Below are 25,712 nucleotides of genomic sequence, written 5' to 3'. Positions count from 1 at the left end.
CAAGTCCACCCCAACAAAAAGTTGATTTGAATAAAAAGAGAAAAATCCAACAAGCATAACACTGAAAATGTCATCAAAATCGGATGTAAAATAAGAAAGTTATGACATTTTAAAGTTTCGCTAAATTTTACATAACAGTTATATGCACATCATAGCTGGTAGGCAAATGAGGGGACTATGACGTCATCCACTCACTATTTCTTTTGTATTTTATTATATGAAATATGAAATGTTCTAATTTTTTCCTCATTGTCAAGTGATACAACGATTAATTCCTCCCTGAACATGTGGAATTTGCATTGTTTAATACTATATGGTTCAGTCAAGTTGGTTCTTATTGTCAAATCTATAAAAAATGAAATATTGTGTATTTCAAGCAATAAAATACAAAAGAAATAGTGAGTGATGGACATCATCAACTGACTTACCTAGTTGTGCATATCACCATTTTGTGAAAAATAAGCGAAACTTTAAAATGTCATAACTTTCTTATTTTACATCCGATTTTGATGAAATTTTCAGCACTATGCTAGTTTGATTTTTCTCTATTTATTCAAGTCAGCATTTTCCTGGGGTGGACTTGACCTTTAAGTTTGTGAGCACAGATCCTGACCGAAATAGACATTAGGCTACAGAGGGGGGCCGGGATGCAGGAAACAAAATTGACAAGCAAAAAGAACAAAAAAGGTTATCAACATAAATTTTGGGGGGTCTGTCCCCCCACCTAAGATTTAGGGGGGACAGGACCCCCCCCCTCCCGCTTCCGCTGCCTATACTATTAACTAACTGGGGAGAGGATAATTGAAGTCTTTGAAGAGGGTCAATCGATGTGACGGAGGGAGAGAGAGAGAGACACTCTTAAAGGGCGAGTCCACCTCTTGGAAAAGATTATTTGAATAGAGAGAAAAACCACACAATAATTCTGAAAATTTAATCAAAATCAGAAGTAAAATATGAAAGTTATGATATTTTAAAGTTTTACTTAAGCGATGAATTTTTCGGTGTTATGCTTGTTTGATTTTTTTTTTGGGGGTGGACTTAAATAAAAGGGGGTTTCAAGCCCAGTGTTATAAGCCTGCATAACCTAGAAAGTCCTCGCCCTATCCCTAAGATGTTATTTGGCAAACCTCCAAAATACCCCTAGACATGTCAAGGATTTAATCCATTCTTCCTTAGGTGAGAAAAACACCAACCCCTTCAAAATTATGTTTCCGAAATGTACTGGGAAAGAACCATGGTTTCAAGAAAATTGCAAATTCTGGCACTTTAAATATATGAAGTTTTGTATGAAAAGCAATGAGAGCTTCAGTGTGCAGCCAGCTAGCGTATCGCTCACAATGCACATGCTAGTGGAGCGATCGCGTTCCTTTTGGGGGAACTGGTATGGCGGACAATAGAACTCGCGGGCTTCAAACAAAGGACCCTCCCCGCATATCCAGTTAGTGGAGAGATCAGTGAATGCTACCTGTTAACAGCTTTATGAAACATCTCCCATTTGCCTTTCTTTTTTTTTCATTGTAGGATGAAGCTGCAGCTGAGATTGAAGCCAAACAAAAGAAAGAATTGGAAGCACTTAAAGGACTGGATCTTAGGAAGTAAGTCACTGGTCACTCCCATATTATTCTTATTATTATTTGTTTGGCGTCACCTGTGCCTGGGAGGCGAAAAAGCAAACTGAATCACTATGACCCGCAGGTCTCTCCTCCCGATATAACTGGGTGGAATGCAGGTGGACCACTACACCGGGGTTTCCCCCTTCTCTTATACGAATAGTGCAGTGGGTTCTTAACGTACAAAGGTGGTGACTCTCCTCTACACGCGGCCTCCATTTAACGTCCTATCTGAGGGACAGTGTTTTCCATTGTAACATAGCCTGCATCCATGAAACATGGAAGAGACGTTTACACACAACGCACTGGCTTCAGTCATCTGCCCGGGGTCGACTCGAACCCACGATCTTTGGTTCGACGGGCAGAGTTCTCCATGTTTATGGTTAGAGTGCTGACATTATACTGTGGACTCAAACTTTCATTAGGTGTACATTCAGTGTATACAGGAATTATTCGTACACTTTACATTAACAACTCTGGAAAATAAGTGGCCGAACTATGGTGGAAGTCAAAATTCCTAATCTGGCTATCAAAAAATCTGATGAATGGTAAATCATATGAAAGAGAAGTGAAAGAGCCTATGTTTTCCATCCAGTTGAAATTTATGATCAGTCGTGCATAAATGATTATTAATGAATGACTCATTCAGTTTGATAATGCATATTTTCATAATTACCTTTTTGTGATCATTAAAGTGGAATTTCCAATGCTTCAATGGTCATGACTTGTTTCTTTTTTTTTTTCTCCAAGAGATGATATGCTTTCATTTCATATAAAATTCTGATACTTTCATTCGTTTTATTTATTTGACTGGAAATCAAATATGAAAAATGAATCTAATTTTATACCCCTGCAATAGTCAATCAGGCAACAGCAGTCAGATATCCATTTGTTTAAAATCATTTGCGAAATGTGTACAATAAGCAATAAGAATTGTGTATCAAATGAAAGCAATAACCATTCATGGGTCATTTTTCCTCTGCTATTTTTGTTCATGTTAGGTATGCGATTAAAGGCCAAGAGTCGGAATGGGATGATGCGTTGAAGTCCGGGAAGAAGAAGAACGTTATCAGCATCAAATGGTAAAATACTTTTCATATATTTTTTTTCAATGTTTTTCAAGATCAACACCACCTCCATCACTAGCATTGCTACCAGCAGAAATCTGAATATCGTCATCATCACCATCTCCATCATAACCATAATTACAATCATTGTCATCATCATCATCATCATCATCATCATCACCATCATCATCACCATCACCATCATTATCATCCTCATCAACATCATTTTCATTATCATCATCATCATTACCACCACCATCACTATCTTTACCACTATCATCATCAATTTTACGACCATCATTTTATCATTAACAACATAATATTCATCATCATCATCATCATTATCATCAACATCATCAATTTTACCACCATCATTATCATCACCATCATTTTATAATGAACAACGTAATATTCATTACCATCATCATCATCTTCATCATAATGCGCGACACCTCCCCCCCTCCCCTCCCCCATCATCTTAGTCATATACCTTTCTTGTCAAAGTTTTCATATTTTCTTCAACAAAATACCATTGTTGACTCTATCTTCTCCTTTTTCTCCTTTGCAGTGCGGATCAAGAGAAGAGGATAGCAGAGAAGAGCAAGCAAACGGAGAAGAGAAAAGGAGAACGAGAGAGCTTTGGAGGAGAAGACCAAGAGGACGCCAAGAAGAAGAAGAAAAAGAAATTCAAGTCCGGGAAGGGATTCAAGAATTGAGAGATGAAATAGATATGGACAGATATTTTTTATACATGTATCATACATTGCAGATAATGCAGACAGCATAGACGGTGTGTGGCCGTTTCATGGTTTCGCCGTATGTACAAATACTTTTGTTGTCCACATGATTTATAGGGAAACCCATCTCTTAAGACAGACATACAGGCCCAAATTCACAAAAATGGTTTTGAAGACCATCGGCTGAACCCATGGTTTATGCAGATTTCCTGTATAAATTATGCATATTTAGTGCGTATATTAAAAAAATGTGCAATGCTGATGCACGGTTTTGACGCCTGTTGCCATGGTTTAGTAAGTCCACTGTTTTGAATTAACAAGTCCACTTTTTAAAACAGTGGACTCATGAATAAAATAGAGCACATGACCATGACAACAGGCGTCAATATGGCACTCGGTGCAGTGGCGGACCGTGACCCGCAGGAGACAAAGCATTGGAGGGGCACAGCAATGTTCACAAAGAATACAGTGCCCCTCCAATCATTTGTCTCCTCGGGGTCACGGTGTGCCACCGACTCTGTGTCAAAAGCGTGCATCAGCATTTGACATTTTTTCTTGAATAAGCGGTAAATGAGCAGAATTTTTCCAGGAAATCTGCATAAACCATGGGTTCAAACGATGGTTTTCAAAACCCCCTTTGAGAATTCGGGCCGCAAAGTCTCACTCTTGCTCATCCCCCAAGCTCTTTCTCACAGATGTATCACAGCCTATCCTCATATGCATTATGCACAATGCCCGATGAGCTCACACCAGGGGTGTGAGAGTTCAGATTTTTATCTGATTTCAGATTTTTTGTTTTGATTTTCAGCTTAATTTCAGCTTATTTTTGGATTTCCTCTGTACAAAAAGTATGGGAGCTCTTCCTATTTCAGACTTTTTCAACACTGTTCAGCTTTTTTCAGATCTTTTTATTTGTGATCACTCACACCCTTGGCTCACACGAGGTCATGGATCCCTGCCTAAGATTTTACGCATTGCAGGGGCCCGTTGCAGAAAGAGTTGCAATCAAACGCAACTCTAAAAATCATGCGCAACTTGATTTTCAACCAATCAACAGCGCGCATTTTGGACTTGCGATTGATATTTTGACTTGCGTTTAAACGCAACTCTTTCTGCAACGGACCCCTGGTCTTTGAACTTTTAGCATCCCTGTAATTACCGCCCAAGGGAGACAATTAAAGCAGTCTTTATAAGCATTAGGTTTGTATGTAAGTTTCCTACATGTATATTCAAGGGAAACCCAACGCGTGGTCGTGGTAGACAGGGGGTCATTCTGTACAGGTGGTCGCTGAATCAGGGTCCCGGTTTCATAAATACTTGTTAATGATTAATTCAATCAGTGATAAAAATCAGCCCGCATTCGATCACTAAGCTTTATGTAATGAGGCAGTGGGTGATTTCGAGTCCAGTGTTGACCTTTTCATGCTGGTGTTGGGTCAATTTTTACACGAGCATATCACCAAACATATAATGAAGATGGTCCCGAAAAGTCACTCACTGGATGTTGCGATGTCAATGTGACCTGGATCAGTTTTACAAACTCTGAATAGATTTTGGAGCTAGGGGAAGCAATCCAAATTGTGCATCCAACACCAACGCCAACACCGGACTTGAAATCACCCATTGACACTTCATACATGTATTTCATAAAGCTTATCACCACTTGCAGGAGCCCGCCTTGCTCAGGGTGTCGAAATTTCATAATGATGGAATAAAGCTATTAAGCTTTTAACCTGTAGTTCAGAGTCAATCTACGGGTTACTCGTAATCCATCTTTAAGACTGGTAGATCAGTGGCCATTTTCACAAATCTTTACAATTGATTGTTCATTTAATTTGTATGCTTGATTGCAGATACTGATCGGTGAAATGAAGCATAAAAATCAGACCTATGATAATACAAACAAAGTTTTTTTTTTTGGGGTCAAGGGCCCTGTTGCATAAAATTTATTGTACAACGCCTAGTAGCCCACTTAGCTTGTTGTACGCGAGCAAATGGGAGACTGAATGTCAAACATTCGTACCGTTGCACACATGATGTACCATCCAAAATGTACCGTTGCACTGCTTTAGGAGGTGACATCACAATACGATTCAATTCATTGCGCTCAGTAAATAATGAAGGTGAAATACGCATATAGCTTGCTGGCTACATGCGCAATGCTGCCCGAGGTCATGTGTGCTTGTGGGATTTGCTTTTTGCTCTCAATATTTTTGCTCCCTTTTCATAGATTACTGCAGGGAAAAACTCTTGTTTTTCATATTTTTGCTAAATTCCGAGGCGTTGTACAACACAAATAGCGAATATTCTTATTCGTGCAAATGTGCAAGATTTCACATTCGGTGAAAGAAAAACACTCTATTCAACTGAGCTAACGCCTCGTTGAATAGTGCATCTTTCTTTCACCTCATGCGAAATATCGCACTCATGCCTATTTGCTATTTGTTTTATCATAACTTTGCCATCCAATGAAAAGAAAAAAAGTAATTTATGAATTGACATTTCTTGGTTATTTGTAATAAAATATGTATGGTTTGATTGGACAATTTGTTAATATGGTCATTGGAAATAAATGTGGCCTAAGTGGCATTTAAAATATAACATCCTCCTTATGATTTTTCTTGGTTGTTTTGTTAACAGTAAATCGACCCGCTTTGGTTAAGGCTTGGTCCAACTGCACTTACAGATGCAGAGAGGATGTACAATGGAAAAGAATCTTGCCATTAGTTTGAAAATGTTATGTATCCATTGTGTACTCTTTGCATACGTGTTCCATACACTCTATATCCATCAAGCATCCGTCAACTGTGATTTCATTGTTCGCCCATTTTGTCCATTGTCTGGAGCGGATGAAATCGGATGGAGCCACCCCAAAATTTTGCTTGTCCGCTGTATCCGTTATGAATACGTTTCGTGTCCGTCGGCCAGTGGGACCAGGCCTTTAACCCCAACTAGGCCGGGCTTTTTTGGCTGTTCTGAGATCTCGCAAAAATTTGCACGCTGGTAGTGTGCGATGTAATCTACAAGGCTGTATGGTAAAATTTTCCAAAATAATTAGATTTTATTTTATACGAATTATGCTAATTTATGCATAAATCATACTTTTTGCTCTAATTCACTAAATTAAGCTCCTAGAATGCTAATTTTTGGTAAAAATATTCTTTGTAGCATTCTTAACAATGGCAATTGAAAAAAACTTCGGTATGGAAATCAATTTCTTATGTATTTTATTGTTTTATGAATTTCTTATGTATTTCTCAACCTTTTATTTTTCTTTGTTTTTTTAACCAGATTTATTGCACAACCTTTTTGAAGCATAATTATGCTAAAATCAATTGCTTTCAGCTGTTTTAAAGTAAAAATAATCATATCTTTATGAATAAGATGAGAAAACTCAATTTGCATTGACTTTGTACACAAAATCACGTTTTGGAACAATTTTTGGTCTGACATGCACTTACAAAATGTTGCCTAATTTCGGAACTGCGTACCCGGGCGTCGTAAATTTGGTCTCAAAAGATGCGCGAGACTTAAAAGTATAAACTCTGCGAGTGGCGCGGTCAAAAAATTTCGCGCGGCGGAATGATCGCAGAAAATGTTAAGGGGGGGGGTTGAACCCCCCCCCCCGGCCATTTTAGGGTTAAGGCAACCCCAAATAAAAGCTGATAGAGAAATCAAACAAGCATAAGGCTGAATTTAAATTATGCTGCTGCTTGATGACAATAATAAAAATAATACTATAGACCATATGTACATATATAATACTCTGACACATTTTCATTAACAAATTGATATGCACATTTTATTACCATGGAATGCAAAGAAAACTGCAAAAGACAATAATATACAATTATTTTTCACAATGCTAGCAAAGAAGTATATGGATTTCATGTAGTACAAATTACATGTGAAGACAAAAATAATCGTTTGCACAAGCATGGGAAAAAAGTGTAGCATTTTGGGGAACTTTTTGGGGCCTCAAAAGTGAGCGTTCTAGCTCTATCCAGCCTATGGATATCGATGATTTGGTGTCATATTTGCAAGATATTGTCTACTTTCGTGAGAAGAGGCAATGACATGATTTCAAAAAAGCACTTTAAATTCAAACTATATTTTCTATTCCTGTATGTGAACACGCACAAAGCATCAAGGCTAGAAAAATTATCATTCTTGTAAATAAACATAATTTTGCATAATCGAGTACATGAATGCAAAAAAGACTAATTCATTTTTAATAAATCAAGAAAAAAAAAAAGGGTTTTGTGCAATGTCCAATGATTGTGTCGGTTTCCTTTCATATTCTGGGATACAATTTACACATCGGATGGGCTCATGTATGAGTAATTTGGCCAAGAGCTGAACTTGGATCATTCTTGCATCCATATACTCCATTGCTTTGGACAAAACCTCTCTGATAAGAACTTGGAAGATTGTTATGCAAAAAGGGAAATGCATTTTCATAGCAAAATAAAAAGAAATATGCCACAAAGTGAATGGTTGGCACTTCTGCCCTAGTCATTAAAATTTTCTTGCCATGAAAATGCATTGAACAAAAATCTTGTTTGGATTATTGTGGGAGTTTGTCAGCAGATGTCTGAACAAGTCTTAAAAACAGGGAGGGGGTCTCTGAAAGTAAATCCAACTACATGTATGAAAGCATTGGCCTTGCACTAACTTCCTCAGGACAATTCCATTAAGTATTCGTCTCCATTTTGTGCTTCATAAAAGGTGTAATGCTCTCAAATTATCTTGGCTTGAGTATTCCTTAAAGGACAAGTCCACCCCACCAAAAAGTTAATTTGAATAAAAGGAGAAAAATCCAACAAGCAAAACACTGAAAATTTCATCAAAATCGGATGTAAAATAAGAAAGTTCTGACATTTTAAACTTTTGCTTAATTTCACAAAAACAGTTATCTACACATCCTGTACGGTATGCAAATTGGCAGACTGATGACGTCAACCACTCACTATTTCTTTTGTATTTTATTATATGAAATATGAAAAATTCTAATTTTCTCCCCATTATCATGTGAAACAAAATTTCATTACTCCCTGATAAGTTGGTCCTTCTTTTGTCAAATCTGTAAAAATTGAAATATTGTATTATTCAAACAATAAAAAACAAAAGAAATAGTGAGTGATAAACATCATAGACTCTCTCATTTGCATATCACGGAGTTGTGCGTTGAACTGTTTTGTGAAAAATAAGCGAAACTTAAAAACGTCATAACTTTCTTATTTTACATCCCATTTTGATGAAATTCGCAGCGTTATGTTTGTTTTATTTTTCTCTATCGATTCAAATCAACAATTTTCTGGACTTGGCCTTTAAGAGAAGAAGGAATTGAGGAAAATGGAGGTCAGACATACTAAAATATTATTTTACGGAATTGCTCTTCTACTAAACAAGAGTCTAAATGAAAGCTAAAAAAACATCACGTACTTGAATGGTCCTTACATGAACAGATTCAAGCAATAATTCCACCACAGAAAAACGTCACTTTTCAGGGGTCCGTAACACAAAGGTAAGCGATCAATCGCGAAATCGACAGACCAATCAAGATCAATGTTTCATGTGCATTTGGTTCAAAGTGCCGGCTAGGAACCAATCAGAAGTGTTCTTTCATATTTCCTATTCTTCGCTAAGCTTTGTGTTACGGGCCCCAGAAGTCACAAACTTATTTGTCACAAAATATTTCCTGCCCAAGAAATTTGTGGTTTTTACAACTTCATAGCTTCCCTGGGTAGCAATGTGGATGAGGGTTTAAGGATTTTTTTCCGCGAGATGATTCTCCAAGCATGAAGAGAATAAATAGATGATTGCAGACAAAAGGAGGGGACTGAATAGATATTCTCATGTTTCCATCTCGTCATCGTTATCTGTGAATCAAACGAAAGAAAAAAAAAGACAAAAGAAATTACTTTGACAAATGGGATACATGTGCATACATATAAGTTTTAGCTATTGTAGTTGACATCATCATCACGACCACCATGATCAAGAAAATCATGACCACCAGCATCATCAACACAACCACCATCCCCATCACTATCGTCATCATCATCATATTCATCTTCATCCCCATCATAATTGTCATCATCATCACCATCACCACCATCATCATAGTCATCCCCATCATCATCTTCATCATCCCCATCATCATCGTCGTCATCATCCCCATCATAATCATCATCATCATCATCGTCATCATCACCATCATCATCTTCATCACCACCACCAACACCATCATTATCATCATCAACACCTACACCACCATCATAATCATCACCCTCCTCTTCATCACCACCACCATCATCGCCAACCTGTGTATGAATGACAAAGAATCTCACCTCCAGCTGGGTCCATCTCATTAAACATGAAGTCCTGCTGATATTCTTTCAAGAACTGCGTCGATCTTGATTCATCCAAGAACAGTGAATACACACGCTTGATGTCGTCTACTTCTACCTCAGTACCCTACGACAACAACAAACAAATACCGAATGTCATCTACTTCTACCTCAGTACCCTAAAGACAACAACAGGCAAATACCAAAGTTATTTAATCTTTCCCTCATTTATGAACTAATCATATTCTGCAATATGGTTAGGCCTCGACATACTAGCTGCGCCTTACACTTCAGAAATGCACCTCAGTGATATCTCAATTCCGCTGAATGTCATTTGACCTAATTCGAACCAATCAGACTACAGAAAATATTTTTCGATGTTGTATAATTAACAATAAAGAAGTATAAACATATGTCTTCTCTGTGAGACAAGATTTGCTGCAGTGATAAGCTGAATATTGTATCTTGATGATATCGTCAGCGTTTCTCCGAACCGTCTTATCAGTCAATTTTGGCCAAACAATCGATTTTGGGATTTTTGCAGAAAATGAAGGTAAAAGTCCTATTCTATTCATAACTAAATTTCTAGGCAGCAATTTATTTTAGTTTCTGAGATATGAGGGGATTTTCAAGGTGATGCCATACAAATTTTTGATAAAATGCGCAAACCCGACATGAAACGTGTCAACAAAGGATACGTTTTGACTGACCGCGATTTCAATGCACGCTGTCAGCCAAACCATCGTATCGGCACTGCATTGACTTTGCAAGTGAAAAAGTGATACAACGTTTTGACTGATCGTGCGTATTGAAATCGCGGTCAGTTAAAACGTATCGCTTTTTCCCTATGGCCTTTTTGTACAGGGAAAATCTAAGCCGCTCAAACCGAAATTACATGCATGTAGGTATTTTGCGATATTTTCTCTGATCCTTGGTCTTATGTTAAAATAAGGATACCAATGTCAAGCAATTGTCTTGGTCTTTCCAACCATGTATTTTTCTAGCAATGAATATGTTGTAAGGCTGGAGAACTAAGTGTGAAAATTATAGTAAACTTTGCAGTTGATTTTCTCTGAAATAGGTTTGCACCGTCGTATGTGTCATACGAAGGTTCGGATGACCGCCGACGATATATCAAGTCCACGAATGTCATGTGACTTGATTTTTACCAATCAGATGACAGAATACTCTGACATTGTCTAATTAACAATACAGAAGTATAACTTATCTTTCTTGAGTCTAGGTTTGCTGAAGTAATAAGCTGAATAGCGAATATGTCTCACATACACTAAATGCCATGTGACCTGATTTGAACCAAATAAATTACAGAACATTCTTGGGCACTACATAATGAACAATGAAGAAGTATGACCTACCTTTCTTTTCCTTGAGACTAGGTTTGCTGCGGTGATAAGCTGAATAGCGTATCTCAACGACGTCTCAAGCCCAATCCTTGTTAGGACGGTCAACGCATCATCGGACATCTCGACATCCTCCTCTTCACATCTGACCAAAAGTAGAAAAAAAAATGAACATAGAATAAAAGTTGATCGTAGAATAAAAATTGATGGAAGAATGCAAAAGAAGAAATAGATGAAAGAAATGATGACGATTGCTCGGCCATAAATTCCACACACAAAAGGAATGACCAACTTCAAACCTGGATTTAACACTATACGCTACCCTAAACCCAACATAAAACCCTACTCAACCCTTACCCTAACCCTATATCTTATATGAAATAAAGCCAGGAGCAACTGCTGCCAGAGCAAATGTCATGTCACTGAAAGAAATAGGTGAGCGAAACTGATGGTGAATAAAAACTGGTGGATACCCAGTAAGATGCCAAAGCCTATGTAGTATGTCTTCAAACCCTTGTTAGAATGCTACCCAGGGAGTGGAGAAAGTGAACACATGATGTGTGGGCATGCCAGGATCTGATGACCTGGGTAATAATATATATGTGCAGTGCTCAGAGATGTCGTTCCATGTATCAAGCGCTATATAAACGCACAATACTATTATTACTATTATTAGCATAAAAAAATGTCCTAGTTTGTCTCCCAGGAGTTTTGTTACCTGATGTTTAAGATCTGTCTCATCTCCTTCTCACTGTACGTTGATGTAGAGATGATGAGAAGCCTGTCCAGCAAGTCTAGCGGGATTCCATGTGGACTCTGGTAGCTGGTGCCTCGAATTCTATTTAATAAACAAGGGAGTAAGCGAAATAATAATGAAACGCTTATGAAATGATGAAAACTACAAAATCACTTTCAAAGACTTCAACATAACAAAGAAAAACCTTTCATTCAAAATATTGCCATCATACCTTTCAGCTACATGTAATGTTATACCCATATCTATTTGTTTCAAAGTATGAATTAAATAGAAAATTATTCATGTGCTCGATATTAAGAGCACTGTTCATACAGTGTACTTCATTTTATAATTATTTAATCATCAATTATGAGTGCATGTCGAAAAGCTTCAGTATGTCCGTTTTTAAGGCTATTTTAAGAAAATAAATTGATGCAAATTTGAGATGCAAAAGCTGATGACTGACCTTAGAACCTATCTCTTAATTCAGGGTTCCCAGCTTTTCAAGAAAACAAAATTCCCTGATTTTTCCCTGATGAAGTTTAAAAATTCCCTGATAATTATTTAATCCCATTCCCAGTTTTGCATGTTTTCTAAGTTGTTGCAGTGAATTACATGTATTATTAGTGTAAAAACAATAATGTAAAACTAATTAGTACCATCATAACCAGTCATTCAATGGATGTTGTTTTGATATGCAACAAAATATAACAGAGTCTGACTGACTACCATGCTTGCGACTTTAGGGCTGATCAAAATTCCCTGATTTTTCCCTCATTTGAGGCATTTCCCCCTGATTTGAGGTATTTTTAAAAATCAAATTCCCTGACTTTTCCCTGACTGGAAAAAAGTAAAATAATTTTCCCTGGTTTCCCTGATGGGCTGGGAACCCTGTAATTAAACAATTTGTAATCAATTTTAGGCTGAGGTTGATTTGAGTTCCATCTCAATTCTTCGTTTACCGCACTTACCTTGTGATACCTCTATTTGTGGCCATGATAAGAACTGGGGCCATGTCGTCTTCCAACGCTCGATTCAAGAAGGAGAAACTTTCAATGTCCAACATATGGACTTCATCGATAAATAGAACCTGCAGAATAAATTGAAATATGAACATTGCTTTGAATGCAAAACAAATGAACTTCATCAATAAATAGATCTTGAAAATTATAATAAAGTATGAACAGTGCTTTAACTATAAAACATATTGTATGAACCTTCTCAATTAATAGAACCTCAAGATTAAAATGAAGTATGACAATGCTTCAAATACCTAACATATGAACCTCTTTATTGAATAGAACCTGCAGATTAAAATACAGTATGAACAGTGCTTTCAATGTTTAACACATGGGCCTCATCAATAAATTATAGAACCTGGAGATTAAAATAGATGATAAACAGTAATTTCAATGTAAAATATATGGACCACATCATCAGATAGTACCAATGGATTAAAATATTGTAAGAGCTTTGCTTTCAATGCAAAACATATGGACCTCGTCAATAAATAGAACCTGGAGAGCAGCAAAATGGTAGTAGTAGTAGTAGTAGAAGTAGTAGAAGTAATAGTTTGTAAGTATTGATTTCAGGTAAAATATACCGTATATTCAAGATTGATATTGTGAGAAAGTACAGACTTTCGGGTTTATGATGATATAAATAATATTTGGCCTCAAAATAAAGATTTGCACAATTAAGAAAAAGAATTAAAAGTACAGGTAAATTCTGATCAAACCTGAAATTCAATTATTTATAAAACCAGTTTATACCAAAGAAAGGACAAATATAAAATATGTGACTTCACAAATTAAAAACTTGAAAAATTCATAAATATATCTTATTCTTTAATGGATTTTCATCAAACTTTCACCAATACTTTTGTCTATTTTCACTGAGTATAATAAAAAACAAGTTTGAAGTAGTGGTCTTACCCCTGGTACAATGTCCGCTTTCCCTTCTTCTCTCCATTCAGCAACCTTAGCATTGATCTGCTCTCGGACCTCTGGTTTGATCTCACCAGTATCTCCTGTAACAAACAGAGACAACAAGAAACATAAGAATTCACATAAATCATAAACAGTACATATCATATTATGATATAATGACTCTATGTGAAGCGACGAAAAAAATGCCCCGAATGAATAATTATTTTCTACCCCAAAGGACATTCAATGAGATCAAACTTTAAGGCCCGAATTCACAAGGTGGTTTTTAATGACATCAGTTGAACCCATGATTTATTCATATTTCCTGTGTAAATTACGCTTATTTACCGCGTATATTAAAAAATGTTCGATGCTGATGTGCGCTTTTGTCACAGTTTGCCAAATTGACGCCTGTTGCCATGGTTAAGTACGCTATTTTATTCATGAGTCCACTGTTTTGAATGAATGAGTTTTTCAAAACCACCCTTGTGAATTCGGGCCTAAAAGGTTAAAAACAATGTGTGAATAGACCATCACGAGTGTGAACGCACCTGAGAACAGAGCAAGGAATCCCTGCGTGCGGCTATTAATAACGTCTATCTCATGTAACGTCACCGTGTGAACAACCTCTTTCCTCTTCTGAAGTTCACCCTCGGGACACTGGACGAACTTGGTCTGTGAGAAAAGAAAATTAAATACCAATCATTCTGTCACCACATTTGACACTTGAATCATTCCTAACCATCTGGGAATAATTTCCCCAAAATTACGAGGCTCAGCACTTCACAATTCAACATGGGGAATGAAGAGAACATAAGAAATATAAAATGTAAACAAAATGTTTACAATTTCAGCTACCTATAAATTTAGCATGAGATAGACTGTAGCCTGAATTAAACTGGACTTCAGAATAGTGTTTTTACCTGAGGTCCCATGGCATCATAATCCCTGGCTCTCGTAAATGACCTTCCAAGTTTGTTGATTTTACCTGTAGCCTTGTCTATTGTGATGATGTCACTGCAGATAAAGAAAAAGAAATGATATTCTTTAATGATAGTGATAACAATAATGATAACATTTATAACAACAATAACATAATTATTCTACTGATCGTTAGAATTATAATAAATTATAATAAAACTATTACAGTAATAGCAATACTGATGTTTGATGAAAATTGTCAGCACTAATGTCATTTATCTGAGAGTTACCATAGTAACATCATCAAATTAATAGAGACCTGTGCTTTTTAGCCAATCAACACCAAGGAAAGTTATCAGATAAAGATCAATACTGATCAAACACCAGCTTCCAGGGCACTGTAGCACAAAACTCAAGGATTGATCCTAGGGCTACTATTACTGAATAATCGCATTGGTTATTGTGTGAAACTGTAAAATCAATTGCTATGCTTTGGCTACGACTTCGTCCCAACTGCTCTGCTTGCAAATGGAGCACTTTCATATCATATATGCTTTTCAAATGTACACGTTTTACTTCCATTGTAGCCAGACGGCATCTCTTTATAAAGCTGCTTTAATGCTTTACTTACTGTCTCCTCCATGTTTAAAGTATCATTTCACTTTGTAGGCATCTTAAACTGAAAGCAGATAAAAAATAAATGTCATATTTACCCTGCTTGGACCTTTTCTTTTGTGAGTGATTCAATCATCTTGGTTCCAAGATCATAAACTGTTTCCATCTCTGTCGTCTTGAGAGTTAACTTCCCAACCTTGGCACCCTGTAAGAACATACACAATGCAAAATTGTAAAGACATGTAAAGTGTTTGTGAAAAGACAAGATAGACAGAAAGTAATTTGTAATACATGAGACAAGGCACTTTCATTAGTTATTCAAAATAATTTTTGCTTTTAAAGGGACTCTTGGTGCTATGTCATGAAGCTATTCTTTACTAGTGCATAAGTTTACGCATGGCTTGCATGGTCACAGGTTTCATAGGTGCTTCATCAGTCTCGATCTCTTTTTTTCCCTTATTTGTAAATATATGTATGTTGCAAATTCATTCCCACAATATCAAAAACAGGAAGAATATGGGGATTTAATTTAGCACAAGTACAGGTGCGTAACTGATAAACAGCTTTAGGAAACACCATCCTGAAATTCTCTGCCATCTATCTTTGGTTCAGCAATGCAAGACATAAGATAATACTCGGAAAACACCAGCAACCTCAACAACACCTTCTTCACAGAACTTAAGGCTCAGTTTTCTGCCCTAATTTTTAACTAAATTATCTCATGTTTTTTTGTTAGATATATATGTTGTTGGTTTTAATATTTCGCCAGGACCGGGTTGAAAAACAGTGTACCTGAACATGTTATTGTCTACAAAGATATTTTAATACATAAATGAATAATACAACAAACAAACTAACATGCGACTAATAACTTTGCTGCAGTATGTCCACAAGGTGGATGAAATCATAACAACAAAATAATAGCAAAATGATTAGGACCAAAAAGACAAGCCGAAGCTTGTTTACAGGCATTTTTTTTCTTATGACACACACAATATTTGTGAAAAGATACAATAGGAAAACTTTTGAAATAAAGTTCCATAAAATCCTCCAATAATAGATGAACTTACCGTTCCTGTGGCTGGTCTATCAATCTGAATTTCGACTACCTCTCCTTCAATGATCTCGGTCTCCTCTCTAAAAAGATTTTAAAAAACACACATTACAGGGGATAGGGTTTGTTGATCAAAGAGAACAATCAATCGAAACTTGATTTTCAATGAATCAGAGGCATGCATTTGTACCAGTAAATCAAAACGGAAAGTCCGTTTTGGTTATTTACTTTTCGTGTGAGAATTCATTGACTTGACATGGAAATGGAATAACAGCTTTTCAAACACAAAAGGCAATTTTTTAAGAACAGAAAATCAATGTCCCCGTGTTTTAGAATTGTGCAAAGTTTTCTGAGTTTTTATTTTTCCCAACTCAACTCTCTCTGCAAAGCACCAAAACTTCTGTTATTCAAAGAGGTCATGGTGCCTTCAATGTAATAATAGTACCTTGGAAAATATAATCTAAAATACAAATAAGCACTGCTTAAGTTGGCTTTTATGGAAAATGCACATGATCTCTTTGTAAACTCATGACTAGGTCAAATTTTTCACATTTTGTTAATAAGTTCCAAAAGATTCAACTAATGCCGTTCTGTAATTCAGCAATAAGTGATCCCAAAGAATGTCTTCCTGGTAGTAATAGAGATGGTAGAAAAATACATCCTGAAATAATTTTCATAAAAACTTGCTCGACTGACTAAATCAATACACGAGAGTACTGAGAGTAACATAGTCATGAAATGAAATGACTCCCCAGGGAAAACCAAGTCATGTAATACCATGATATGCACTTTTCTCTATATTTGTAAAGCACATAGATGAATACTCTGTATTAATATTATGACTTTGTAGAAGATATCTTTTTAATGTATTTAAAGGGGTGTTGAACCTACTTTATCCTGATGCCAATGGATCTCCTGAAAGCCTGTGTGAGAGCCTCTGTTTTACTCATTTCAAGTGAGAAGATTTCACTGCCGGCTATAGCTGTGAATGGCGTGTCCTGACCGAGTGCTTGAGCCATACCTGTTTCAAGAAAGTATTCAAAATGAAAGGAGAATAAAACCCTTGAAACCCAATGAAAATATGAGAAAATTAGAATTCAAAATAAGAAAGTTATGAGCATTTGAACACTGAAATCACTAGTAGTACGTACATGTGTAAATCATCCTACTGACATCTCAAATCAGTCAATTTTGACAAGTGGAAGGGACAATTCTCTCATTAATTGTGTACTTTATAGTTTTCAGGAGTTTTCTCTTTGGGCAAGTTTCTTTCAGACTTTAACTACAATGCAGTGTTAGGGACAGTGATTTTCCGTTTCAAAATATTGCCTATTCTGTTTCAGAAAATCTCAAATTCCGTTTCAGCATGTCAGAAAACGAAAATTCCGTTTTCCCATAGACTTTGCACACACGGAAAAGTGACAATTCCGTTTACACACTGAATAGCAAAATCACAACACGTACATTCCCACTGGTAAAAATTTGTATCTGCTACTGTACCAACAACACAGTAGAATCCGTTCTAATCGGATCTATGCGGGTGCATAAAATATTTTTACAAACCCATTTAGCATGAATACATCCTCACCTTTCACATTATTTGCATTATTTCACGGTGAAATGATATTTCATCGATAATTTGGGGTTTTTTGGACATCGTTATCATCAGTCAACGGCTTTTGCCAATCTGCCATCTTGGATTTTAAGACCATGATATCGTGCTGTTACATCTTCAAACGTAGAGGGCAGCAACACACGACCGTGTAGTTGAACGATATGTGTGCATGTGAAGCCCAACCCGGCCGGCCGGCTGGGTACGGTGCGGGGTACAATCGAGTGTGCTGATGTCGAGTGCAGTCACGATGTGTGAATTGTCATGATAGTAGCGAAGTGAGATCGTGTTTTCTGGGGTTTTGTGGCCATTTAATATTCTCATTTTGTTGTGATTTTGGAGTAATTTCTGTTGCTATTCTGTTTATTTTGAGGGAAAATACGTTTTCCGTGATTTTCCGTTTGAAATGCCACTTTCCGTTTCAAAAGGCCCTTTCCGTAAATTCCGTCCGTTTTCCGCGATCGCGGAAAATCACTGTCCCTACAGTGTATACTATCATAATCATTAATAATGGAAAGCACATTGTCATATGTCCTCATCAAATATTTTGTGTGTGTGTGAATTTAGCCATTTGTGCGCTGGAGGTGACATATGGATAAAATTTGTAATTCTTTGTATATGATATCACAATTGTATCTCATTTAAACACACACTACAAGCAAACAAATTATTCAACATTTGTCGCTTCCCATAATTTCAGCAGAATTAAACTATGACTTTAATAGTTGAACTAGAGCCCATTTCATGAAGAGTTATAACTTCATTGTGATTGGCCCCTAGACCCCTGGACTTAAAAATACAGGAATGGTTATTTTCTACTCACCCATGGCTATAGCTGTTTTACCAGTACCTGGTTGACCAGCAATAAGAACAGCTCGTCCTGCAATTTTACCCTCCTGTAATAAGGGGATAAATAAATACATGTAATTAAAGTTAATCCACCCATGAAAGGTCCTTCATGGAAAATACAATGTAGATCCTAAAGAAACTTTTAAAATCATATCATTTCAAATTTCACCCCAAAAGTGGGGTTTTGCTCCCTGGGTAGTATATTTATATATCATATTATGTAGCCTTTCCTTTTTGGACTCCATAACACAAAAGTTTGCAATCAATAAAAATTGCTGAATGCCAATAATCAATCCTGGGCTCTGTAACACGAAGGTTAGCAATTACCATTGCACAAACACTGACCTGGAACCAATCAAAGTGGTTCATTCATACAGCAGAATCTGCACAAGTCAACCTTACAATGTAAGTGGAAAAATCGCTTAACTTGAAGCATTAATTCCCACCAGAACATGCTAAATATCTTTTTATGAATTTTTCCCAATTTGAACAGATTTCTCTGGTCCCCAGACTTGGGCGGAGTCACCTGTTTTTGCAGTTCATTGCAACCCCTTATGTAAAAGGGCCCAGTTGTCTTTCATACCTTGATCATCTCCAGGATGACTCCTGCGGCTCTCCTGGCCGCCGTCTGGCCCACCATACCCTGGGACACATTCCTTGCTTCCAAGGCATCGTCTAGACCAAGACCCCTGATGTGAGAATGCGCTCCTATCCGCTCGATCCTTGTCACCTCACGAACCTCCTGAACCTTCTGTGCTGTTGACTGCAGATGAAGATAATAATGATAAATAATATTGAAGAAAAGAAATAAATATCTTCTCGTCTTCTCTCATCCACTGCATGAATACAAAGTTACTAGTCCAGCAGTGTATCCACTCAAGATTTTTACATCCGTTTTCGGACTATTACTTTTCTATTCTTTTATTCGAGCAAAATAACAAAGAACACAAGACCTACAATCAACATTGCAGAGACCGCCGTTTTCTGTCACAAACGGTTCATACTTTTCACTTATGGATGAATGCTCCACACTTTTTTTTATTTTTTTTTGATCAGTTTTAATGGCAAACAGTCAAACAACAATATTTTTCAATAGAAAAAACGTTATTGATCAGGTTCACCTTTTCCCCATCCCTTGAGCTCTCTCTGTTTTCCCATTTAATTTTAATGTTTCTATTTGTTGATTTTTAAAATATATTTTTCTTTAAGAATCTACTCGTCTTTTCTTTTCTGTTTCTTTATCATGTCTTCATGATCTCTTTCCTTTTTGTTTCCTCTCTTCTCTCTCTTTTAAAATCATCTTTTTTTTTCATCATCATCTGCTATCATCTTCAAAGGGCTCTGCAGCGCTACCTTGAAAATAAAATTAGAATTGGACGCACGTTATGAGTAAGCTGAGGGGTATTTTCAATTTCAACTTGATTTTGCAAGAGCTTTTCATGCTTTTGGAGGCTGTCAACAGTAGAGGCGCACGGCCAATATTGGAGACTGTCTCCAATGTGGGAGATTATCTCCAATATCAGAGACTTTTGTAAAGAATTTGGGTATCCAATTTCAGAGTCTCCAGTTTTGGAGACCAATTTCCTTTGTTTACATTTGCTGCAAAAGGATTACCTTGGGCTTGGCGGCAAATAAAAATGTGATAAGCAGATTTCTCATGAAAAATTGCCCCTTTTCACCGTCTACTTTTGTTTTGATAAGGATTTTTGTTGTCAATCACACACAAAACAAATGGGCTTCTGACCTCAAGGCTCAGTGAGACAAAATTTCGGGTGGAAAAAAATCATGTTTTTTTGGTGTTGTTTCTTTTGTCCTTTTGTAAAGCAAGTCTCCAATGTGGGAGATTGTCTCCCCTGTTATTGGAGAGAGTCTCCCATTATTGGCCGTGCGCCTCTACTGGTCAAGCGAAAAGTATTTGACATGTATATGAAGAGGGAGTTTAATATTATTCCATTCAGGGACAGACTGTTGGGCAAACAAAGTTAAAAGGGCTGGGTTTGAAAAAGCCTTTTTAAAAAAAAACACATAATACATAACATATTTTTTCCCTTCTGACAATATTCTGAGACTGAGTTTTAAATTCAAATTGTTTTATCTTTGGCTTTGTTGGTCATGTTACTTCAATACTTGTTACTTTGTTAGTTATTTCTCTCCTCTTTTTTTTACTGGATTAACATGACTCATGAGCCTGAGTTCCTTGCATTATTTTTTCTTGACTTGTCTTGGTAACTTTTGGCTCCGAGCCGGCTCTGTCGCTCAGCTCAGCCGCTTTCCTTCGCCTCGGCTTCAGCGGAGCGGTGACCTTCTATCGAATCCTCCTGTATACTCATCTTGGAAGAGATTGGTCAATTACAAAGTGAACCTGCTGACCAAACACAACACATGTCAAGGAATCCTTTCCAAGCCATCTCTTAAGTACTGGCAAGACTGTATACCTCCTTCTGCCAAACTCCTGTACCCGAAAAGTGTACTCTCTCCTGTCTTACGAAGAGCATTTGTGGTGAGAGCTCAACTCCTTACAGCCACCTACTTAACACAGTGTCGTCTCTTCACGCTGAAGAAATCAACCAGCCGCACTTGCCCTCTATGCAAATCTACCGACGAGACTGTGGAACATTTTACTGGGCAGTGTCCCAAGCTAGACCATCTCCGTCAAGTGTTTATTGGCAAAGTCAAGGACTGCCTTGTGGACTTCCCAACATGTGTCGATCTATATGTCAATGCCAACCCACTGGACTTTACTCAGGCCACCCTTATACCATTTCACTCTTGTTTGCCCAAGGAACTACACAATAGTTTACTCCTATTATCTCTCTTTTTCCTCCACAAAATTGATGTATTCCGTACTGACATGGTTCAAACCTCCTAAACCAGAATGACAGCGTATATGGAACATATCTGTTTACCTTGGACCCTAGGAATCTCCAAATAGTGGAGGGATCAGCTAAGAGTAAGAGAGAGAGTCGTCCCGAGTTAGGCCGCCGCGCCGGCTGATCCGTTGTCATGCACAACATACAAAATTTAAACACTGTGCTCTGAAATCGAGCAAAAGTCAATCAATTAAAGTAAGAATTCAAATACTACTAATTCAACTGTCACTAGTATATAATCCTCCTCAGTATCCCTACGAACAAATAAAATTCAACAAATCAATTAGGCTACAGAGTCATTTATTTCATCAAGTTACGAGTCAAATTTACAAAACCCACGCGAACTTACCGCTGCCATTTTGATCTGTGATGACAACGCTAGCTGGCGCTTTACCTCCGAAAAAACGTGCGAAGGGGAATTCCCTGCCGCTCGACAGACTATTTCTTTGTGCTTTTGGCTTGCTCGAATTTTATCCAGGTGATAGTAAATTTTGAAAGCAAGAGCTGAGCCTGATCTGTGAATTTAGGAATGCCGCTAGGTAGCTGCCAAAGTATCAAGATCGATTAGGAATGTGAGCTGAGCTAGGTAGGACCGCTGGGGATAGTCGCACAGGCCATGTGGATTATCATTTTAATGCCTCGATCACTGGCGTGCGCGATTTAGTTTGGGCGCATGTGAAGCGGGTTATAACACATTTTCTTGATACTCGTATCCTAATTGCACATAAGCTTCATCGCATGTTCCAACACATGGGTTGTACGAGTATCTTCAACTTGAGCGAGCTGAGCGTGAGTGATCTTGAGTTGGCATAATTATGCAGGGTGACCATATTTCACAAAATGAAATACGGGACAATCGACAAAACATAACAACTTAAGTCTAAACAAGAAGGATAAACAGTGTTAGACTTGTGAAAAATATATTAAATAATTGGAAGGGCGGGTGAACGAAAGAATGAAGAAGAGAAAGAAAAGATGACAGAAAAGAAATGAATTGAGAAGAAAGACTGAAACTAAGACAAAGTGAAGGGAAAAAATAAAAGAAAGTTAGAAAAAAAGAATAAAAATTAAAAGAGAAAAATGGTATCCATCATTCGATCTGTGAATTGAATATAGAAAGGAAGGGAAGATGAATAAATGTGTGAAAGATAAAATGAAGGAGAGAAAGAAAGTAGGAAAAAAAGGAGGAGGAAAGAAAGAATGAAGGAAATAATTTTTGTTCCTTCATTGAAAGAAAGGAACATACGAAGAAAAACGGGAAAGGAGGAAGGAAGGAAGGGAAAGAAAGAATAAGGGAAAAGAATTATAAGGGATAATAAAATAAAGAATTAAAGAAAGGAGGAAAGAATGAAGGGAGGAGAGAATGAAATAAAAAGAAAATAATGGAAGGAGAAAGAACGAAAAGAAAAAGGAGAGGAAGGAAGCAAAGAAAAGTTTAAGGAAAGCAAGAATGAAGGAAATTTAATAAAGAAGGCAGGTAAGAGAAAGAAGGAAAGAAAGCAAAATGAACACGGAGAGAAAGGATCAGGAAAGAAAGATAGGAAATAAAGAAAGGCGGAACAAAAAAGGCAAGGAGGAATAGAAGGATGAAGAAAGAAGGATAGAAAAGAAAGAAAGTTCAAATTTAAAGCAAACAAAAACTATCCAATCTAACAAAAATCATAATGATATGGTATAATCGTGATATAGTCCCCAAATCCAAAAATGGGGATTATTAGATTCGCACAGCTCGAGAACTTGCGAAATGATAACACACACAAATGAAACACACTTACACTTGGGTTCTCTCCCTATTATATACTCGTGATACAGTCCCCACTCTACGGGAAATCAAGTTTGATTTTCACGGCGGTGGGGACAGTTTCAACAGTATAGTATACTCGTGATGCAGTCCCTGTGCTATGGGATACACAGTTCACTTTGCACGCAGTGGGGACAGTTCCAACAGTATAGCTATACTCGTGATACAATCCCCACGTTATGGGATACACATTTCATTTGGCACGCAGTGGGGATAGCTCCAACAGTATATTATCCAAACAAAGTGTGTTTCATTTGTGTGTGTTATCATTTTGCAAGTTCTCGAGCTGTGCGAGAGTTGGGGACTGTGTTCTGGAGAAAGGAAGTGACTTTCATGCGTTCTGGTAGGTGTGATTCTAATAATCCCCATTTTTGGATTTGGGGACTATATCATTATGCCAATGATATTTGGTGTTTTAAATATATTTTAAAACTTTTTTCAAAATGAAATGTTTTAGAAATGAATAATCTGAGAATCCATAATATAATTACCGGTAATGGCAATGCAGTTTCGCACTGGCAGATTACCAGCATGCATACCTCACTACCAGTAACGTTAATTGTATGCAAATGTTGTGGCAAGGCTCTCAGTGACATATTCCAAGGTCAATGTGACCACCGGCACTGCTTTTCCAAATATTACATTCAGGAACGGTTGTATTTAGCTCCGATCTCGACGTTATTGTTCAACTTCTCAGTCAGACTTCGCTTGGCTTGGCTTCGCCATAATTTTGATATGAACTGAAGTTGGCGACCAAAAGATTTGCCTGGCCTGCGTGTGGCATGCGGCAGCTCACCAGCCCGTTTGTGTGCCGCCACATGTGCGCATGATTTTGGTTGCCAACTTCAGTCCAAATCAAAATTACAGCAAAGCCAAGTGAAGCAATATCTGACTGAGAATTTGAACGACGTCGAGATGCATGGAACCCGAAATACAGCCGGTCACGATATTTGGAAAAGTGGTGGGCATACTGACCTTGAAACGTGATTGAGGGACTTACTATGACATTTGCAAGCAAGTTCTGTGGTGAGGTATTCTGGTAATCGGCTGGTGTGAAACTGCATTAGTGCTAATGGGAGTTACAAAAACTTAAAAAGGATAGTCTGCCCATATGGCATTTATAATAAGTACCTTGGGTTGATACGAGTCGAAGGGCAGGGACAGGTTCATGAGTTTGCTAGGATTATGAACAAGGCAGAGGGATTCTTGTCAACACACCCTCCGGCCTGCCCTATTAAAAGTGAAAGAAAAGGAAACAAAATGCTAGGAAACAGGGAAAAGAAGAGGGGAAGAAAAAATAGCTGTGCTGAAATGAAAGCCCTGCTTCCGCTCCCTAGGATATAATCAGTGGGATTAAAAAAAATTAACAAAAATTGCATTGTTACCCTAATGCAGTTCAATTTTCATCTGTATCACTTCATAGGTTTGAGAAGATGTCCAGCCAGGATCACCACCCAATTCACTCCGGAGATAGAGGGTCTCGTCCCCATCAAGGGGGGCGTGGCAAGAATCATCGTCAAAAAAAGAGGGGTCACATGAAAGGTCAAGGGAGAACAAACGAGGGGCAGAGCGAGATTGACGCATTATTCAACAAGGCGTTCACTTTTCAGAAGACTGATGATGCCTTGTGGAGATTACCATCCAAGGATCAATTATTCTGCAGTGCTCCAGAATCTAATTCACAAACACAGGTAAATTTTGATCTCTCTTATGGCGTGTTGCAAGAAACCTGCCAGCAATTACAAGTAAATTTTTGGTCCCTAAATCAATCATGTCATGCAGTTAATTGCAAATTAGTGACTGATTGCTAATTTGCTCCTTGAAACAAGAAGTTTAATCTGATTTGCTACAGCTAATGGTGATCTATCAATTGTAAAATTGCAACAGAATATTTGCAATTGATCGCAAATATTTTTCTTGCAACGCCCCCTATGAAATGACTTCAAAGTCCAATGGGCATCAGCTTTCATAGGTCATGCATTGCTTATTTGCTGACCCCAGACTTTGTGAAAAATATTGAAAATAGCTGTAACAGAGATATCTTTTGGGAAAAGCTAACTTGGTGAAGGTAATTGATCAGTTACGTAATTAATTACATTTTTTAATTGTAATTGTATTTGAAATCTGTAGGGAAAGTAATTGTCATTGACCTCAATTACTGTCAATAACTTTTAATTACATTCAGTTACTTAACAATA

General features: G+C 37.3%; 3 protein-coding genes across 4 annotated transcripts in view; 2 read left to right on the top strand and 1 right to left on the bottom strand.

Annotated features, from left to right (window-relative positions):
- Window positions 1-6,015, top strand: part of LOC129268274 (RNA cytidine acetyltransferase-like) — a 39,701-nt gene extending 33,686 nt beyond the window's left edge. Inside the window, exons 25-27 of the mRNA XM_064104704.1 lie at window positions 1,522-1,595; window positions 2,612-2,692; window positions 3,246-6,015. Coding sequence (XP_063960774.1) covers window positions 1,522-1,595; window positions 2,612-2,692; window positions 3,246-3,393 — 303 coding nt within the window. The 3' untranslated portion in view covers window positions 3,394-6,015. The remainder of the gene's footprint in view (window positions 1-1,521; window positions 1,596-2,611; window positions 2,693-3,245) is intronic.
- A 1,179-nt stretch (window positions 6,016-7,194) lies between these two features.
- Window positions 7,195-22,368, bottom strand: LOC129268275 (ruvB-like 2). Of its 2 annotated transcripts, none has more exons than XM_064104706.1 (14): window positions 22,063-22,368; window positions 19,427-19,606; window positions 18,818-18,890; window positions 17,274-17,403; window positions 16,399-16,465; window positions 15,427-15,533; window positions 14,716-14,809; window positions 14,344-14,467; window positions 13,799-13,893; window positions 12,836-12,954; window positions 11,847-11,966; window positions 11,144-11,273; window positions 9,768-9,894; window positions 7,195-9,296 (listed from the first exon to the last, which is right to left on the bottom strand). In XM_064104706.1, the coding sequence occupies exons 1-14, from the start codon at window positions 22,069-22,071 to the stop codon at window positions 9,271-9,273; spliced, it is 1,401 nt and encodes a 466-aa protein (XP_063960776.1). In that variant the 5' UTR covers window positions 22,072-22,368; the 3' UTR covers window positions 7,195-9,270. The 2 variants fall into 2 exon arrangements, with proteins under 2 accessions (XP_063960776.1, XP_063960775.1); XM_064104705.1 differs by lacking the exon at window positions 22,063-22,368 and adding an exon at window positions 21,279-21,353.
- Window positions 22,106-25,712, top strand: part of LOC129267757 (uncharacterized) — an 18,419-nt gene continuing 14,812 nt past the window's right edge. Inside the window, exons 1-2 of the mRNA XM_064104703.1 lie at window positions 22,106-22,299; window positions 24,938-25,205. Of these exons, the coding sequence (XP_063960773.1) occupies window positions 24,948-25,205 (258 nt within the window). The 5' untranslated portion in view covers window positions 22,106-22,299; window positions 24,938-24,947. The remainder of the gene's footprint in view (window positions 22,300-24,937; window positions 25,206-25,712) is intronic.

Source organism: Lytechinus pictus, chromosome 9 (assembly GCF_037042905.1).
Source record: "Lytechinus pictus isolate F3 Inbred chromosome 9, Lp3.0, whole genome shotgun sequence".
NCBI classification, from domain to species: Eukaryota; Metazoa; Echinodermata; class Echinoidea; order Temnopleuroida; family Toxopneustidae; genus Lytechinus; species Lytechinus pictus.
This window is presented reverse-complemented; position numbering and strand designations above follow the sequence as displayed.

Excerpts from the sequence above, each read along its gene's own strand:
- LOC129268275 (XM_064104705.1), bottom strand. The coding sequence starts at position 21,338 with ATGCTCTTCGTAAGACAGGAGAGAGTACACTTTTCGGGTACAGGAGTT. Across the intron at positions 12,955-13,798 it reads AAGCGGACATTGTACCAGGG|GTTCTATTTATCGATGAAGT; the intron begins GTAAGACCACTA and ends TTTATTCTGCAG. Across the intron at positions 9,895-11,143 it reads TAGTCTCAAGGAAAAGAAAG|GGTACTGAGGTAGAAGTAGA; the intron begins GTAGGTCATACT and ends TTGTTGTCGTAG.